Here is a 20,755-nt window from a genome sequence, read left to right as displayed (position 1 = left end):
GGGAGGGTATGTGCTCTGGTAAGCGCTGTGAATTGTGCAAGACTGTTGAATCTCAGATCTGTACCTCTGAAACAAATAATGCAATATATGTTAAGAAAAAAAAAAAAAGAAGAAGAAGGTAGCGGGAGGGGAAGAATGAAGCGGGGGAAATCGGAGGGGTAGACGAACCATGAGAGACGATGGACTCTGAAAAACAAACTGAGGGTTCTAGAGGGGAGGGGGGTGGGAGGATGGGTTAGCCTGGTGGTGGGTATTGAGGAGGGCACATTCTGCATGGAGCATGGGTGTTATGCACAAACAATGAATCATGGAACACTTCATCTAAAACTAATGATGTAATGTATGGGGATTAACATAAGAATAAAAAAAAAAAAGTGGTTTTTCATGAAAGGGCGATTAGAAAGCTATGTAACTACAACCACCTCGACCCCCTACCTTTTAATCTAGTAATTCAACTATAGGGAATCTATTCTAAAGAAATAAATTGGAATATGGAGAAAATTTCATTTCTAACAGCCTATTTATAATAATATAAAAGTAGAAACAAATATACAGTGGGGGAATGGGTACGTAAAAAAGAATTTAATCACTCAATGGAATAATACTCAACCATTAAATGTTTTTCACAGAGAATTTTTAACATGGGGGAAATAGTTATGTCACAATGTTAAATGATTAAAGAAGAAAAGGCATATATAAACAAAATTGTATATGCAGAAATACCTCAGCTACCAAAATAAATCCCAAACCTGTACATAAAAATAAGAACGAAAAAAAAAATACCAACATATTACGTGATTAGAGCTTTGAGTAGTGGGACTACACATGATTCTTTCTTGAAGTATACTTTTTTTGTATTTTTCAAATTTTAAAATATTTCATTTAAAATTAAAGACATTCTTCTAAACAGTAAGCTTTTTATACGTTTAGAGACTATCTCTCTATGACTATGCTTCCAGGGAATTCTTAAGCTAAGGTTGGAACTTAATATATTGTATATTTGTGAAATGGTTTGTATTTAAGTAACAAAAGGAAACTAACAGCTGCTTAGTACCTGTACGACATGCTCAGTACCTTCAAAAAAATAATCTTAATCCCACAATGATCTCCATTTTATGTAAAAGCAAACCAATGTTTAGAAAAATTAAGCACCTTATTCAAGTTTGCATAGCTAGTGAGAAATAAAACCAGTATTAAAAAACCCAAGACTATCTAATCCCAAAGTCTGAACACTCTTTTCATGCATGCGATTTAGTTTCTAAGGTGTATCTTTAAGTGAGAAAAACCAGTATGTGGTTATGATCCTAAGCAACTAATCAGGAGACCACGAACAGGCTGCTTCAGATAGCCACGATTAACATATTCTTAGACATGCTGCAGGATTTATACAAACAACTCGGGCCAACTGTTGGTGTTACTCCAGCAGATATGCCAAATGGAAAAATATTTATGCTAGCTGTCTATCATATTCTCTCAATGTCATCCTCCTTTCTCAAATAAAGGTGAAGCAGTAGATTGTAGGCTTATAAGATGATACTCATATTATATATATAATATATATTAGTTATATATATTATCATACATAAATATATTATTATATATAAAAATACATTTAAGTGATGGTTTATGCAATTTAGGTTATACATGATTAGCCAAACTAAAAAAATCATGTTTCTATATTAAGCTAAATAATACCTTTGGCTTTCTGATTACAGTTAAAATGATGATACTTATTAACCATAAGGTAGGCTTTAACAAATAAAATTCCTAATTAGCAAAGGGCCAAGCAAATTACATTTTTAGATCAGGCAAAAATATTTCTTCCTTGTATCTACTTCTCTGCCCTTTGTACCTCCCTAGGTTTTCCTCTTCTATCACACCCCAAGAACTTAGACATCTCAGATCCATTACAAGAAGCATTTTCCAGGAATGCTTTAGAGTTGAATTAGCAGGGGTTCATCTCAAGCTCATTAGAATCTCCAGGACATTTGCAAAATTTGGAATAATAAAAAAAAAACCCTATATTAAAACATCTTTTATAGTAAAATGATAATAATCAAAATTTTTCACATAGGAAGTGAAATAAAAAAGTGATTTCTGATTGTTTCATTCATCAAAACATAACAGAATACCTCATTAACTGAACATTTTGGTTAATCAAGGTCCTATCACATTAAAGACCTTATTGCAATTAGCAGGTTATTGTTGAGATTAAGTTCACTAAGTAGAAAACTGTGTTGAAAAACTGTATGTCCTGGGGGCCTGGGTGGCTCAGTAGTTAAGCATCTTTGGCTCAGGTCATGATCCTAGGGTGCTGGGTGGAGTATGGGGCTCCCTGCTCCACAGGGAGTCTGCTTCTCCCTCTGCCCCTGCTCCCACTCGTTCTCTCAATCTCTCTCTCTCTCAAATAAATAAATTTTAAAAAAAGAAAAAGAAAAACTGAATGTCCTGTTCCCTTTAGTTCTCTAGGATGGTAGTCTTCAAATACTAAAATTAACCATCAAGAAACCTGCATTACAGCGGCTTGTGTTCACTAATAAAAAAATAACTACAGCAACTAATGTTTTTGTAGTATGAAATTTGTGAAATAACATCTCTCAGAAGGTCATATGCACTGAAAACACAGTACAATACCAATGTACTCAATTTATTGCTATAAAAAGACACAATTGAAAGCTACAACACAGGTGGGTTATAATGACAATTCTGTTTGGACACTCTACTGAAATATGCATAAAACACTTTGCAAGATCACATTTATCCTGCTAATACTTGAACCTAGAATTTCTAGTATTTTACTTTTAAACATATTCCATGGAACAATGAAAATTATTACCTTATATTTCCAACTATTCCAATGTAATAAGACTAAAGATAGAGGGAAGGGGTGAGGGAAAAAGAAATAATGCTAAATTTTATACTTCTCTTTTTAAGTTCCAAATCAAATGATCACTTTAGTCTATGATTATGATTCTTCCTCATTCTCTAACAGGAAGACCGAAATTTATTTTTAAAAAGAAGCATTTAGGGGCACCTGGGTGGCTCAGTCAGTTAAGCAGCCAACTCGTGATTTTGGCTCACATCATGATCCCAAAACCCTGGGATTGAGCCCTAAATGAGGTTCTGCGCTCAGCAGGGAGTCTGCTTGAGGATTCTCTCTCTCTCTCTTTCCCTCTGCCCCTCCTGCTGCTTGGGCACTCATGCTCTCTCTCTCTCAAAAAAAAAAATCAGTAAATCTTTAAAAAAAAAAAGCATCTTTAAAAAGATTACAGTTGAGGAAGCTACAGCCTGGGGGTTAGGTAACACCCACAGTCCCTGATGACGTTAATGGTAGCGTTGGCCCTTGGCCCTGCCTCTCCTGACTCCCATGTAGCTACTCTCCATTACACTGCTGGAAACGTCATGAAGATGGCTATGTTCAGAGAGCTAAAAGAAAAGTTCTTACCGACTGCAAAACTGTTTCAGGACTTTTATCTTCATGCTCATGTGATGCCTTGGTAATTATTCGAATAGTTTCTTCTTTCAAGTGCTTTGAGAAATCACTTCTTGATGGCTGCTCTAGATATTCTGGTTCTCCTGCTTGTGCTTCATAAGAAAAGAATCATTTGTGTATCTAATACCAATCACAGAGAGCTATCTAAAGATGAATCTGTTATTTAATTCTAATTCAAATTATAGAGTAACCAATTTTACTTTTATTTAATATACCACTCAACATAGAGCACCAACCCCAGAATTTAACCCCTCCCCCCAAAAAAAAATCAGGTTCAAGAGTAGTCAATCACTGAAGAAAATACTCATTGTCTCATAGTCTATGATGAGAAATTCATAGCAAATTTTTATGTCATGATAAATACTAAAATCTCATTTTGGAAGAGCGTCAGCATTCTACCAAAAAAGAAAAAAAAAAAAAGGATTTAGTGTGTATAACAAGCCTGGTCTGAGTTTCCACAGAGAAGACAGCAGCTGTTTCTCTGGCCACAAATCCTTTTCCACACCTCCCTGACCAAACCTAACCCTGAATGAACCCAACCTTCTATCTTTTCTGAACCTGCCCTGGTAATTGAGTGTTGTCAGAGGAAAAACAATTACAACCTAGCAAACTGATGCTAATATAAATTCAAGACTTCAAATACCACCCTTGCAAAGAACTCTCAAAGTTTTATCTATCATCTAGGCTCTGAGCTCCAGACCCATCGATGCAACAATGTACTCTGAACATCCCACTAGATGCTTTATAGACAACCCCAAATGCTTTATGTAAGTGGGCCTCTGCCTCTCTCTCTAACATAACTTTGTATCCTGTGCTCTATGCTCTTTTTCAGGTTATCTAATACATCAAAAAAGAGATTTTTCCTTTCAACCTTCAGATCTTTCCACATGTTCTTCCCTCTGCCTATATATTCAACCCACTCTCAGTCTCCCATCTAAGAACTTCTATGTCTTTTTGTTTAAATACCACTTCCTTACGAAAGTATTCCTGATTATACCAATTTTAGAGCAGGGTTTCTCAGCTTCTTGGCACTACTGACATTTTGGTTCATTTTGATTCCTTGGTGTGGAGTGGTCCTGTGCTCTACCCCCTACTGTGCTCTACCCCCTAGATGCAAGTGGTACTGTCCTTTCAGGTATGACAACCAAAAATGTCTTCAGTTTGTCAAATGTCCTCTGGGGGGCAAAATCACTCTCAAATGAGAACCACTGCTCTAAAGTAACTTATTCTTTCTTTTAGCACTTTACCACAATTATGACTTAATTACTATTATATTTGTTTCAAGCCCATATCCCCTGCTAGACTAAGAATCTCAAGAGTAGGGATGCTATCTCCTTTTTGTATTGCTATTTCTTCGACACCTAGCATACAATAAGCACACAATAACTTAATGGAACAAATGAATTAATAAGTAATGGATATAAGGAATAATAAAGTACACTAAAATGTTCTACAGTGTTACTGGGATTGGTTAAATGAGCCCCTCCAAACCAACTGGCTTGACACAACAGGGCTATTGTCATCCTTTCGATATCTGATTTAAAAAAAAAAAAAAAAAACTCTCAAAGTGAAACATTATTCAGTAAGAAATACTATAATTTCAACATATATGCATGGGAATACATCCATCCAATAAATTTTAATTAAGTATTTAACTATATGCCAGGCACTAGGCTAGACAATGGGACTCCCAGTATGAACAAAGCAGCCAGTCTCTCACCCCATGAAGTTTAGAGTCAATCATGGAGAATGTCATTAATCAAAGAATCACACATGTGAATTGTGACAATATTATAATAATACATGCTAGGAATAAAATGGGGGAGTGATAACTTAGATTATGGAATATGAGATAAACTGACTTTTTAGCTGAAGGATGAGGGGTTGATCATCCCTGATGGAAAGATGATCTGAAAGAAGGGCAGTGTGGCTGGACTACAGTGTAAGAGGAGAGATACAGCAAGAGAGGACAGGGGCAAAATCAAAGGGCCTTTGAGTCTAATTAAAAGTTTTGAGGATAAATATAATGGCAATGTGGCAAGTTGTTTTTCTTTTTTTAAGATTTTATTCATTTATTTGAGACACAGAGAGAGAGAGAGCACAGGCAGGGAGGAGGGTCAGAGGGAGATGGAGAAGCAGACTCTGCTGAGCAGGGAGCTGGATGCGGGGCTCGATCCCAGGACCCTGAGATCATGACCTGAGCCGAAGGCAGACACTCAACTGACTGAGCCATCCAGGTGCCCTGCAATGTGGCAAGTTTTAAAAAAAAAATTATTATGGCTCCAGTGTGAAGAATGGATTAGAGAGGAAAGTAAAACTAGAGGTCAGTGAAAGTACTAGAAGGTACCAGAGCAATATGAGCAAGAGATGGTGGTGCTTTTGGACAACAGAGGCAGCAAGAGAGGTAGAGAGAATTGGTAAGATTGAAGATGTATTTTGGACACAAAGGTTTGGAGGCTGATGTGAAGATGATTAAGTTTTTGGCATGAGTAACTAGGATGATGGAGGTAAAATTTACTATGACAAGGAAAACTAGAGGAAGGAATGCTTACAGTGTGTATGACAGGAGGGAAGTTTAAAGAAGTCAATGCCCTCATTTCTGTATTTCCTGACTTTGTACTGCAATGTTCTTTCAGTGCCCTGTATGGATGGATAAGGTAAAGAAAATTTTAGACTATACCTCCAGCGGATAGGAGGATGTGAACTTAATGCAATGAGGGCCAAGAAATCCATCTGGTCTGGCACTGGTCTAACACACTGAAACATGGACAGTCTATGTAAAATAAGTCCTTAGGAACAAAAGTAATTTTATCTGATCAACACAGTAAAATATATCTTAGATCCCCAGGGTCAAGATTCCCTTCCACATAGGGATTTGAGTCCAAAAAACTTATGAGTAATGTTGAATGATCTTGCCTAAATGTCATACAACAGAACTATTTCTTCTAGAGTTTTCCTTGTGTATGTATCTTCCAGGGAACTGACATTTGAGTGGTGCTGTACAGTCACTAGGGGAACCTATGAGGATTTAACATCTGGGAGTTTGGAAACAAAAACCCAAACTTCATCAAGCATGTTTATTGAGCCTGCGCCATTTATATTAGTAATGAAGAAAACTGACATAAAATTCACTCACTTTAAGAACTCCCCAGTAAAATCAGATAATTATATACTAATTGGTCCCTCAGCTTAAAATATTGTTCAGGCTTCAATTTGGAATACGGCTGGTGATTACCAATATTCTACAGAGGTATATAATATCCCTGTATCTAAAGTGTCTCTTATATCACTTATTCGTCCTATGGGTACTTCACTGAGATTTGTAAATGGTTATCCTCCACGTAAGAGATTTTCCAGCCATGCTCTAGTTCATGATGTAGAGGCTTCATTCACCTATTTGGCCATTAAAGAAGACCCCAACATTCTACTAGTACTCTGAATCTGCTCCTTTGGTCCACCTTCACAGTGAGTAAGGGATTGGGAGGGCTTGGGAGTGTTCTACTTATGTATATTTCCTGTTTATGCTCTTCAACATTTTAAGGGGAGAGTTAACTCGATAACCAATTGGCTTTCTGTTACAGCATAAGAATCTGCTTTTTTTTCTTTTTGTTAAAATTTAAATTCAATTAGCCAACATATAGTACATCATTAGTTTCAGATGTAAAGCTCAATCATTCATCAGTTGTGTATAACACCCAGTGCTCATCACATCACATGCCCCCCCCTTTTTTAAGATTTTATTTATTTGACAGAGAGAGAGAGGAGCACAAACAGGGGGAGCAGCAGAGGGAGAGGGAGAAGCAGGCTCTCCACTGAGCAGGGAGCACGATGCAAGGCTCGATCCCTGGACCCTGGGACCATGACCTGAGCCGAAGGCAGACGCTTAACCTACTGAGCCACCCAGGCGCCCCTCACGTGCCCTCCTTAATGCCCATCACCCAGTTACCCTATCCCCACACCCAAGATCTTAAATCTACTATTAAAAAAAAAAAAAAGAGGAGCAACATCTCCTCTTTCAGAAATATTTAATACCTTGCCTTACTGAGGAGTCTTACTTATTACATTCACATTTAGAAGACTATTTAAAGAAGATTACTTCAAAGATATGCAGAACATTCACTTCTAGAAATGTATTTAAAATCAACAATTCCCCAAAAGCAGCCTATAAAGAGCCATGGTAGGCTGGCTGCGTAGAATCACGAGAGAAACTTTTAAGACTTCAATTTCCTGGGTACCACCACAAACAATTGTGGGAAGGTGGGGGGGGGGGGGTGGAGGCTTAGGAACCAGAGTTAAACCTAAAATTTACCTAGGACAGAGCTACATCTGTACCACACATTTTTAGCCTGCTTCTCTAATGTATCATTATTTTGGCTAAACTTTTAAAATGTCCCATACAATGAGGATCACTTAAAGGAAACTCATTATTGGAATCTCCATAGGAAATGAATTCAATTCAGAAAACATTCAAGGGTCATCTACTATATGTCATTTATTATGTTAGATTCTGAAGATATAAATAAGAACATCACTCAGTCCCTGCTTTAAAGGAACCTGAGAATATTGATGATATTCTTCATTCTACCAGGTCTTACTCTCAGGAACCAGCTGTACTTTCCTGGAATATCAGCTTGTTTTTAACGTGTAGACAGTATCTGTAGAGAAGTTCCAGAGCCAATTCTGCAAGCCCCCTCTAGGTAAATTTATGAAATCTTATGGAATGCATTCCATACCAATATTAACCTCTTTACCTTATTTTTTCTACCTTTTCAAAAAAAATCGGATATGCTACACAGGTTATGACGACTTCAACAGTTTTTCCAGAAACAATAGTGTACTGCATGTTAACTAACTAAAATTTAAATTAAAAAAAAGATAGTTTTTAGGGGTGCCTGGGTGGTGCAGTTGGTTAAGCAAATCTGCTTGAGATTCTCTCCCCCTCACCCTCCTCCCCTCCCACTCGTGCTCTCTCAAATAAATAAATCTTTAAAAAAGTTTTTGAATAAGACAGGAGAAACACAAATAAAAGTGCAAAGCTCTTCTCTCCTTCTGAATAATTTCTCTGTTTTATAAATATAGCTTGGAGCCATACTGTTTACCAGAGGTATATCTCAGAATTATCTGAGGACCTTTTTAAAAATATATATTCTGGACCCTTCCTTCAGAGGTTCTGATCCCAGTTAAGTCTTAGGTGATCTTACTTAGGTGGAGTGTGCTGTTTATACTCACAAAAAAATTCCCCAGGTATAGACCGTATACACCGTAGTAAAGAACTATTGAATAGATCTCTAAACATAAGTGTTCAGGTAAGTTTTTCTTTGCAGTAAGCACGTGTAAGGAGGTAGCATGAAAAGAACCAAATAATTTTTGGTTCCATCATTTATTACTTAGTTTCAGTAAGACAAGGAATGGTACTAGAGAAGTGAGTTCTATGGATTTCTTGGTCACATGTAAGCAGAAGTGGAACAAATACTCATTTAATTAATACTATATAAACCAATATTCTTATTTGGAATATCACTCAGTAGAAACTGACTTTAATTGTTCTCATGTTATAGCTTTATTGAGAAGATTTTTGAGGAAAAAAAAATCACTCTGATGAATTTTATGAACAAGATTTCCTCATATTACTTCCACTAGTCACTCGTAATTCTAGTGCAAACCTGAGAGATTTAAATATAGGTTCTCTTTAATATGCTGAAAATATTATACCAAATTGAGCAAATTACTCTGGAAACTGTGAAGAGAAGTAAGATGACATGGGCATTAAAGTAAACTTTCTCTACTAATGATTAGGGAGATAAGTGGTTCCAATAAACATTAATGAGTTCCCTTATACAACTGTGGTATGTTAAATTGCCCTGCAACAGAGGATGGACTTCTTAATAGGATATATAAAATAATACAGTAGTAGAAACCAATCTTTTAAACAATAATCTCACTCCCCAAATTTATAGACTTAGCACATTCTATTCCTACAAACTCAAAGTGTATGCTTCTAGCAATTCTATAGGTGACACAATGTTTCCAATTCAGGCAGTTATTGCCACTACTTTCTAAAAACCCAGCCTGGAAGATAATTATCATAATAGTTATATATGAATTGACCATTTCTGTCTCTTTATTTTTTAGTTATTCTGATTCCTCTCAGTAATACATCTCCATCCTCAAGTACTTTTTTTTAAATACTAAAAAGAAAGACATGAAAATATATGCCTAATACCTACTCCTGGTTTTTTTTAAATTACAAAACAGCATTTACAGTATATGGTAGGAAGTATTAATCAGGATAAAGGGTATGGGGCATATAGACGTGGCCTTTTATACAGAGAGAATATAAGATAACAAATGCAAATGGGAGGGCAAAGTTGTCTAGTCCTCTCAGACAGGAATATTAATGGGGAATATGTATTAGTTTGAAAGGAAATAAAATGTGTTAAGTCTGTAAATTTAGTCTTGTGAAAGACAAGATGAAAAGAAGGAGACCGTACAGCACTTAATATTTTGGTGCCAAAAATGTAAGTGAGCCAAAAACAGAGTTGGAGCTTAACCAATGAATGCAGGATTCACCTTCATCTGAGTGCTTAGGTACCACTATCACTTATGCCATTAGGCAGCCATGTTCTCCCACTAGTAAGGTAAGAACAGACACATGCAAATGGTGTGCATGAAAGTTAGTGGAAGTATAACAAAGTAGCTCCATTGGGGTAAGTTCTCGGGATCGGTTTGAGAAGGATATGTACCAAAGACAAGGAATGAAATCACAAAGGGATGGAATTGGCTCAAAAATGAAAAGAATTATAATGTACATACTGTGATTTGAGCACAAAAATCTCTTGATATCTACTGAGTCATTTCTTATGGAAGTAGACAAAGTCACTGTAAAGAAACTGCATTACTGTGAAACCACAGACCTTCATGTAGTCTACAAGGTGGCTCTTAATGTATGGAAAGAAATACAGTCGTGCATCATGGTAGAGCTTACCACACTACAATGGTGGTATTCAGATATACTATATTGCATTTGAGGATCATAATATTGGTATCTTTGTTGGTATAATACCATTATCTTGGTCTTTTAAAAATTCTGAATCAATGCCTGTTAACATCAAGATCAAGGACTCTAATCAATTTATATGAAAACAAGTTAACAAGTCTGGACAGATCTGTGTGTGCCTGCTTTACTCACAATACCATATTGTGGTACTGTACATCTTCCATTGAGAGAATAATTTCTTCTAAAGTTCAAATGATAATGCTAAAATTCACCAAAGTAATTACTGCTGTATGGGAACTGGTCTGTAAAAGATGAAATTAAGCAAACACCTAAAATGCTTTTTTTTTTCCTTTCTAAAATGGTTTCTTAAAAAATAAAAGACAAAACACACAGATGTTGCATAAAAAGGACATTCAAAAAGATCCACTCAGAGTTATGAAACAGACAAATGAGTTTGCAAAAATAACTGTGTTTATCTCTTCCCACTCCTCCAACTACTACAGAGAAATAGCACTTTTTCACAGTAGAAAATATGTTGCCCTAAAATATGTGAACAACTCTGTGATGATGAAAGTAATCTTCAAAGAAAAAAAAAAAAATCAGAAGACATTTTATTTTCAATTTTGCTAGAACATGTTTATTCTTGTACTGTTTACTCTGAACATTTTATTGATTTCATCAGCTAATAACTTTAGAATATTTTTAAATATTAAATACTTAGTTTCAGCTAATTTTTTAATTTTAAAAATTCTGAAAAAATCAAATAACTGCTCTATAACAATAGCATAATTACACAAAATATTACATAAAGTATTATACAAAATATATACAGATATACCAATAATGCTATTTTGCTCAAATGGGAAATTACTAAAGTAAAGTAAAAAGTTCACTCTCTCGATAGCTTTAGTGAAAAGGTTTGGATTACTTGCTGGTTTTCATGGCTTTTCTAAGCTTCTGGCCAAGAAGGGTCAGACCCAATCAAAATGGGCAGGATGGACAGAGAAAGAGCAGAATCATCTCATTTAACTTGAAAAACGTATATATGAATACAGCAGTGCCTGTCAAAGGGGTAAACTAAATTGTTATCAGTGGCAACTCAGAGGAGTGATGGAATTTCAGATGATTTTTACTGTCTTCTTCATACTTTGACATAATTAAACTTCTTTTTTAAATGAGCATATCTTATTTTTATAATAAAGTATCAATAATAAATATATTGATAATAAAATACAATTTAATCAAAAGGTACTAACCTGTTGTTACAGAAGACTCTGACTCCCTCAATTTCTGAGATGCTAAAAGTTTTTCCTGCAAAGCTTTCTGGGCAAGTTGCGCATCCCATTCTTCTAGTTCTTTTTCAAATCGCTGGTTGTCTTCCTCAACAAAATCTCTTAAATCTGGTGGTAATGTTTCTATTCCAACAAGAGCCTGCCCAGTTTCTTTATTTAACTCCTCTGCAAATCATATTTCAAAAACTAATATAAAATTAAGAATTAAAGGAAAAATGCAAAGCTCAAAACAGGATGCATTTCAAATGGGATTTAAAGCATGAATTATTACCATTTAACAAATCAATATTAAAAATTAAAAGAAAACTCAAATGCTTGGATAAGCAATGATGCAAATATTTGATAATCTATTATAGGAAATGTTCTCAGCTTTTTTTTTTAATCTCTAGATTAAGAGTAAAAAAAAACGGAACAGAATATAAAGCCAAAATCATTTGCTACTCAAATATTGACATAGTACTACATTTTCTATTTTAATAAAATACTAGATGTTTGATTATTCATAAAATAAAAATCACAAAATGAGAATAACTCATAACCTTATTAAACTCAAAACAGAACTAAAATTCCTTTTCATCCAAAGCAGTTAAGCACAGCAATATACTTATAGGCAATTTGAAAACTAATCAATATAGCAAGATTTTCAAAAACATTACAGAAGTAGTATCTAAGAGTTACTGAACTTCTGCACACATACAAAATACACTGTAGCTTTCCATCATAAGTGGACCACCTGGCTAGTGTTGCTGAATGGTTAAACACAAAAGGAAAGTTGATTTTTATCAGTTTGAACAAAACTTTATTAAGTACTTTCTACATGCAAAGCCTGTATTAGAATATAAGAAATAAAATGATTAAGACATAGTATGACATGGTCCCTGGCTTTGAGAAGGTTAGAGTGAAGTGGAAAAGACAAGTTGACATACAATTCCAACACACATAAGTGCCCCATAGAGGTATGCTATGAGAACACAAGGAGAGGTATTTTCTGGTAGAAGTAAAAAAAAAAACCTTGGCAGAGCAGATGACACCTGAATTGAATCTTGACAGATGAGCAGAAATTAGACAAAAGAAGAAAGAAAAAAGAACATTCCCTCCAAAAAATAAAAAACATAAAAACTAAAGTTATAAATGTGTGAAATCATTTGGTGTGAAGAGAATACAACAAGCAGTTCAAATATCAGTAAAGTATATATAGTTTGAAATGGACAACGTTTATAAACGAAGCTTGAAAGACAGAGGCCAGAAAATGGAGGCCTATATATTAGGTTAAGGAGCTTAAATATGAGTCAGTGCATGATGTGGTCCTTAAAGGGATTTTGGCGAGGAGAAATAGGTCAGATTTGCATTTTTTTAATTTTTTTTATTTTTATTGTTATGTTAATCACCATACATTACATCATTAGGGTCAGATTTGCATTTTATAATAGTTACTAAATAGTTAACTTTGAATACAAAATAATATTGCAATTGTCAGCCCTGATTACATTACTCTTCAATTCCAGTTTCTCACTTAGAATAAGCCAACCGCATTTCCTAATCATAACCATCACCCTCTGAGTCAATTACACTTAAATAATCACACCAGAGACCAGAGTCACATAAAAGACCTACTTATTTGGGTGCCTGGGTGGCTCAGTTGGTTGGGCGACTGCCTTTGGCTCAGGTCATGATCCTGGAGTCCCGGGATCGAGTCCCGCATCGGGCTCCCTGCTCAGCAGGGAGTCTGCTTCTCCCTCTGACCCTCCCTGCTCTCATGTGCTCTCTCTCTCATTCTCTCTCTCAAATAAATAAATAAAATCTTTAAAAAAAAAAAAAGACCTACTTATTTAAAAATATAGACTACCCTATATATTTCATGTGCTTACCTTTTATTAAGAATTGTGCCTTATCATTTATGTACATTAAACAGTATGCACTGGCATTTCTATAACCACCAAAAGAGTCCCTCACTAGCTCTTCCCATGATGATTTTGTCACAGCAATATCATTGTACTTCATCCACCTGTTTTCACGATGATCAAAAATATATGCCCAGTAGTGCCCGGCATTAGCTTGGCCTTCATGAACTAAAACAGCATGTAAGCGATAAGGAACCTAAATATGAAAACAGAAGAGTTAAGCCACAGTTAAGCAGTCTATTAATACCACATTCCATGAAACCCATAAACTATCTGATTGAAGAATACCATAGAAAACTGGCTGTGATTAAAATTTTGAAAAAAATACACTATGAAATAAAAAGGGGGGAGATAAATAAGTTAATGACATGTAAAGCAGGTGTATAAATAGGATATTTTTGAAACTTTGAAAATTTCTTTCAAATGAACTTATGATGAATATATTATATATAGTATGATTTGTCCAAACCTTCACAATTATAACTTGATGACTGAATTAGCAATATGGCCTACATAATGTATACCGAAAGTTAAAATGTAACTGAGCCCTGTACTTCTCCCCCAAATCTTAATATCCTTAAATAACCATATAATTTCTCCCATAGGACTTTCTGTAAACACTAAGACCTTCTGAAAATTTTTGCTAAGTTTTACTGTAAAATAATAAAAAAAGTAAACAATAAATATACTATGAGAATACAACTCGATGTTAATATGGAATCTTTAAGATCAGCAATTTTATAAAAAACATTAAGAAAAATTAGCTTAAGAATTAGAGGTTAATCATACAAATAAAAATATGTAATTTTGGCAATACTTACCAACTTAAAATTTAACTTACTTGGATCATAGATTTGTCAGAGTACATTAGTTCAATTGTTCGATGGATTCTGGATATGCTTTCCTGCAAATCTAAGGATAGAAGATGTGATTTAAAATGATTAACATCAAGTACGTCTCTACGAGACATAAGATAGTAACTAATGGTTTTCCTACCAATATGTTAGAGGAATAAGGAAAAATTCCTAAAATTGTTCGTAGAAATACTACTATTTGGAGTCTGTATAAAACGAAATATAGTTCTCCTTAATAAAAGATATAGCACAAGTGCATAATTAAAAACCAAAACAAATATGATTCACTTAGAAAATGTGCCGAGCCTATAAAAGTGAACTTTATTCAAATCTATAAAGGAAAAGTGTCAATAGAAATGGAACATAAAGCCCCTTACATATTTATTTAAAACAGGAAAACTATGGAATGAAATAAAATAACTTTGCCACAAACCTTCTATATACATATATGTCATTCAATAAAAATCTACCACAATCACCAATGGAAACAATGTTGAAACTGCCATTACTTATTACTTCTACTTCCAGTAGAAATCCATTCTACAAAATTATTCACAGCTATATTGCACATAACAATAAAAAAATTAGAGACAACCTAAAGATCTATTAATGGGGAAATGGTTAAATTATAGTATAACCTATACTACGAAAAGCCACTGAAAAGAATTGGGAAGAAACCATGAAAGACTACGGAAAAATACTAGTAACTTCAGAGTGGGGAAAGACCTTTTTCTGAGCCTGACAGAAAATCCAGTAACCATAAAGGAAAAGATAAGATTCTCTCCCCAAACTGAAGAAAATTTACATTATAAAAACAAAACAAAACCAACACCAAAAAAAGTCAAATGATAAAGACAATTAAGAAAAAAGTATCTACAGCAAACACTATAGGCAACAGGTTAATATCCATAATATCAAAGTTTCTATTGAGCATTAAAAGAAAGATAAATGGTTCGATATAAAAAATGGGTGAATGTCACAAGAAATTTATAGAAAAACAGAATTTCACTCAAAATTAAGGAAATGCAAATTAAGCTACTAACATACCATTTTTTTCAATGTTCAGGCTACCACAATTTAAAAAGTACCCAAGGCTAAGGAAGATGTTGGGAGTCAGGCTCTTCCACATAGTGGGAATAAAAACTGGTTCAATGTTTTGGGAGGGAAAATTTTAAAACAGTTAAATTTAAAATATATACACTTTGGACCAGAAATGACACTTCTAAGAATATATCCTACTCACAAAGTGTGTCAATATATATGTAGAAGGTCAGCACTACTTGCAGTATCAATATAAAAATTAAATAAAGTACATCTTACTCAGATGTAGAATGTAATTATTATTATTATACAATAGTTTAAAAAACAATGTTAACAGGTAATAACAGGGATAAAAGAGAAGAAACAAATATTCCAAGGAAAATCTTACCCAATCCATTGTATTACTATGGTCCAAAGTACTAGGTATTAAGGTTCCTACCCTTATCGGATGAATGTCTCTCAAGTTCCTCAAACTTAAATTTTCCTCAAACTTAAAATGGCCAAAAGTGGACTCATCTTATTCCTACTTCCTCCCCTGAGGTGGGGACCTGCTCACCCACCAGTCTGCCCTTTTCCAAAGTACATTCCATCTCTCTATTCATACCAGCATGAGGAACTAAGGGAATAGTCCCTAATTCCTCCCTTTCTCTCTCACCTCTTGTCAATGATCTACCTTTGTCAGTTTTCTCCATTCCTTTCCTTCCTCAATGCCACTACTTTGGTGTCAAAAGCTTCCTAGCTTCCACCCTTCAGAATGTAATCTTATAAAAACAAACACAATCTGCCAAGTCCAGTAAAAAATTATTTAATACCTAGTACAGTGTTCAGGAAACACAGTGTGCTCAATAAATGTTTACTAATGAATTCAAACGTAAAAATATTCCCTTATATATGAAAAATACTAAGGGAAACATTTATAGCTACTAATGCTAATTGTTAGTTGCCATCATGCCCTATTTATGTTACATTATATTATATTAGGACTGCTCTTTATTTACATATTGTCTATAATGAGTCAAGTTGGGCATCTAAAATCCAACAATCCATATTGTTTAAAATAATTCCAATCTTTTGGTATAAAAGAGTAGCTCCTAGATTTTTCTTTTTTTATAGGATAAAATGAGATGACAGTAATAGGATATTATATTTTGCCATGTAAGGAAAAATTATAATAAAATAAATATAAATATAATAAAATACTAACATCGCTTCATTTAAAAAAAAGGACATTTTAAAAACAGTAAAGTAGCAAAGATATAATTTCAGAATAAAGGAGAGTCCCTTCCAAGAAAGGCCAGATGGCAACTTAACACCAACACATACAAACACACACGTGTACACTCATACTCCCCACAGAGCACCGTCCTCATTTTTCTTATTTTGCTACATGCCAGTTAAAACACATTACAGACTGGCACTGAGCTCACAGATCATATCTGGAAATCTCTGTTAGTGCAGATTTAAAATTAAAATTCACATTTCTGGGGTGCCTGGGTGGCTCAGTTGGTTAAGCATCTGCCTTTGGCTCAGGTCATGATCTCAGGGTCCTGGGATCCAGCCCAGCATTGGGTTCTTGGGCTCCCGGATCGGCAGGGAGTCTGCTTCTCCCTCTCCCCCTGCTCATGCTCTCTCTTTCTCTCTCTCTCTCAAATAAATAAAATCTTTTAAAAAAATAAAATTCACATTTCTAAGTCTTAAATCCAAAAAAAAATTGTTTTATCACTTTAACTCATTACACAAACATTAGGGAGAGGATGTAATTGACAAATACCTAATTTAATTGTATGAGGTTTCACCAATGGAGTAGCTGTGAATACCAGTTTGATATAAATTTAGAGCATTGAATGAGAAAATCAGACCATCTGCTATGTCATTAATCAACTAAGTAGTCCAGAGGAAATCTGTTGGTGTCTCTGAATCTGATATTAAGATCATAAAAACAGGTAGTCAGGCTAGTTTCTCTTATAGAAAACACTTTCTAGGAAAAAAAAATACGTTATAATATTTACATATGAAATCCAAAGGTGATTTCCCTTCTTAATTTTAATATTATACATATCCATCTGAGGCGACAGTAGCTCTGCTGTGAGAAGCTTCTTACCTCTGGTGTCATTTTCTATTTCTGTCCTCCAGCGATGTAAACAGCTTTCTAGCACAGAAAGCTCTTCTTCTGTTATGTGTCTTGGTGCTGGATGCATGGGCAAATCTGGGGGTATCCGAGACTGAGTGAATGGTTTATGTATTACTGATCTCGATGAAATGGCAGCTATTGATGTAGGTGATGTGCTTGGCAGTTCTGAAGAAGGGGCTCCCTGTTGTTCTGTTGTGCTATATTTTTAAAGCATAAAATATTTATTATTAAACTTTCTGAGTTGAAGTTCTGGACAAAAATTGTGCCAAACACATAGCATTAAATTGGCTTATAATTTCAAAAAGAAAAAGCCTTTAAAAAAAGAGAGAGAGAAATATGTGGATTAATTTAATATCCAATGAGATTCTTAATATATGAGGAATTCATTATTATCAGGATGAAATTGTGGCTTTATAGAAGAAATAGTTTCATCATTTCAATAAATCTTATGTATATCAGAATTATATAATACTGATCAGCTTACATTACAGGAAAAACTAACAACAATACTTTCATGGATAAAAGGTGGAAATCTGTACCAAAATAACACATAATTCTGAACAGAAAAAAATATGAAAATTTCAATCCACAACCATAAAATCTATTGAAACAGTGAACTAAGAAAGCAACCAGAATATACACAATCTTCTAAGTGAATCTAATATGTTTAGAGTCCACTAAAATAAATCACAATGTGCATTTTATGAAACCCTCTTTAAAGGCATCAATTACATTACTATGTAATACAAGTAACATAGCTGGCTCTGAATCAGGAAAACTTTTTACCTTGGTAATGTCTGTGGTGTGGAACCACTAGGTGGGGAACTAGCATCAATATCCTCAATGGGAGATGTACAAACAGGTTTACTTGAAGCAAATTCCAATGCGTACTGTAGAACATCTACCAAGGGGAATCGTTTGGGACCCGAACCGTAGCTTAAATATCTGTTAACCATAAAATGCATACATGCTTTTAGTTGTATATAAAGCACATTTGCTTGTTTTTAATAATTGTTATAAAACATGATAAAAACACTTTAATAAATCTTCAACAATGCAATTAATTTTGCTTTCAAATGAAGATGTTAAAATTGAAGATACATTCAAGAAATAACTTAAATGTTCCCCAAATTAAGGAAAACAAAGTTGATTACAACTGAATGTGTCTGTATCCCGTTATAAATTTTAAATGCTGCTCTAAGGTGTAACCCAATAGGAAAATGAAAACTGACAGTTACATTTCCTGAGACTGTTTTTATTTTTAGATCTGTCATCTGGTCTCATGATTACGATGGTAACTAATATTATCCTCCTACCTTTTACTACCTCTGATTAGTTTTAATATGATTACTGATACCTTTTAGAAATAAAAATTATTGAAATATAATACATTATTTTTGTTTAAAAAGTTTGGGGCTAATAATTTTCAAATTAATACTAAAACAAATACTAAAATACAGATTAATCAGAGGTTGCAAACTGGGATCTCTCAGGCCACATTTCAGCCTGTAGACTTCTGTCTAATTACAGAACATCTGACTGTCTAGATTCCAGCGTCTTCTGGGAAGCTATCAAAAACAGTGAGAGATATTCACACATGGCATCACACATGATACCACCCGCTAGTGCAGATGGTAAGCACTCCCTCTCCACAGGGATATGCACTCTAGGCTCCCCTTGCCCACCAGCTTACACTTGACTTGCTTCTCTTCTTAATAAAGTCTCCATGAAGCCCTAGTAGGCATGTGAGTTTGTATCTTCTGTATCAGGGAGAAAAACTCAGTCATCATTCATTTTAATGGAAATCTCAAGAGTGAAGTTTAATCTCATACAAGAAGAAACCTTAAAATTTAGATTAGTTTAACTTTTTTTTTTTTTAAATAATTTCTTCACCCAATGTGGGGCTCAAACTCACGACCCAGAGATCAAGAGTCACATGCTCTACTAACTGAGCCAGCCAGGTGGTCCTTTTTTTGGATTTTTTTTTTTTTAAGATTAGTTTAACTTTGTATGTATTCTCAGCACCATGAGTGGACAATGAAAATATTTAATTTTAAACACTAAGATAATCACTAATGCCAACTATGAATTATTTTAGTTTCTAACAAACTCAGAACTAAACTATACAAGCAAAATATGAATCCAGAGTAATTACTACTAGAATTATAAATCGCTCAAAGCAAACTTAAAATGAAATATTCCAGAGAGTCACTAAAAATATGACTTCCTATAGTTAACTTATAATTTCATAAGTTACAATACCTTTCTAGTCTTTGTTGTAATACTGTGAGGTAATCTTTTAGTCTCTTGATTTCTTCCCTCTTAATTCTTGTTATTTCTCTGTTTCTGTGCATATATCTATCAGGAAAAAGAAAAATAACAACATTACCATTGTAAATAACATGGAAATAGATACAATATTAAGTCTAGCCAACACAACAAAAGATCAATTCATCTAAAATTCTACAGTGAAATATCAGACAACACAAGAGTACTCCTTAAAATTCTTAACAATTGCAATACCAATACAAAAATAAATTTTAACTTCCTTATAACATTATTCCCAGTAACTATACTTTTCTAAATAGAATGAGAACTCCATTTTCCTTGACAAATAGTATTATGCAAAAGAGTAAAGATTAATTCTAAAGAAATTAAGCAAAATTTTTCTCTAAACATAATAATACTTTACTTGGTTACTAAACAGTTTCAAAACTAAGTCATGCTGTATACCAAACCATACCTGTCCAGATACAACACCTGAGGAAATTCTAATTTGTTGTGAATTTTTTCTGGTCTTCCCAATGCCTGATTGAATTCAAATCTTGACAATTCAAATGTTAACACAGGTGGTAGTTTGGTGAACCAATGCTGAAAGAAAACAACAACAAAAAACCTTACTCCCACCTTCTGTTTCCTCCACTGCAGTATTAGGCACATGGTGTCAGCCCTGGCATTTTTATATGTATCATCACAATGCTGACACCACAAACACATGATGAGGTACGCAATTTAGTTAAAGGCCAACTTCTCCCAAAAGTTTTCC

The 20,755-nt window shown here is 34.3% G+C and overlaps 1 protein-coding gene across 6 annotated transcripts in view; it reads right to left on the bottom strand.

Annotated features, from left to right (window-relative positions):
- Nucleotides 1–20,755, bottom strand: part of USP25 (ubiquitin specific peptidase 25) — a 127,135-nt gene that overhangs the window by 26,603 nt on the left and 79,777 nt on the right. For all 6 annotated transcript variants that reach the window (XM_081798830.1, XM_031038385.2, XM_006742671.3 and 3 more), the window contains 8 exons: nucleotides 20,453–20,580; nucleotides 19,972–20,067; nucleotides 18,496–18,654; nucleotides 17,680–17,906; nucleotides 14,525–14,595; nucleotides 13,651–13,879; nucleotides 11,747–11,947; nucleotides 3,446–3,585 (listed from right to left, as the gene is read on the bottom strand). In XM_081798830.1, coding sequence (XP_081654956.1) covers nucleotides 3,446–3,585; nucleotides 11,747–11,947; nucleotides 13,651–13,879; nucleotides 14,525–14,595; nucleotides 17,680–17,906; nucleotides 18,496–18,654; nucleotides 19,972–20,067; nucleotides 20,453–20,580 — 1,251 coding nt within the window. The remainder of the gene's footprint in view (nucleotides 1–3,445; nucleotides 3,586–11,746; nucleotides 11,948–13,650; nucleotides 13,880–14,524; nucleotides 14,596–17,679; nucleotides 17,907–18,495; nucleotides 18,655–19,971; nucleotides 20,068–20,452; nucleotides 20,581–20,755) is intronic.

The sequence above is a fragment of the Leptonychotes weddellii genome, chromosome 1 (assembly GCF_054177405.1).
Source record: "Leptonychotes weddellii isolate Sample4059 chromosome 1, ASM5417740v2, whole genome shotgun sequence".
In the NCBI taxonomy this organism is placed as follows: domain Eukaryota; kingdom Metazoa; phylum Chordata; class Mammalia; order Carnivora; family Phocidae; genus Leptonychotes; species Leptonychotes weddellii.
The sequence above is the reverse complement of the archived record's forward strand: the minus strand, read 5'-3'. Positions and strand labels throughout refer to the sequence as shown.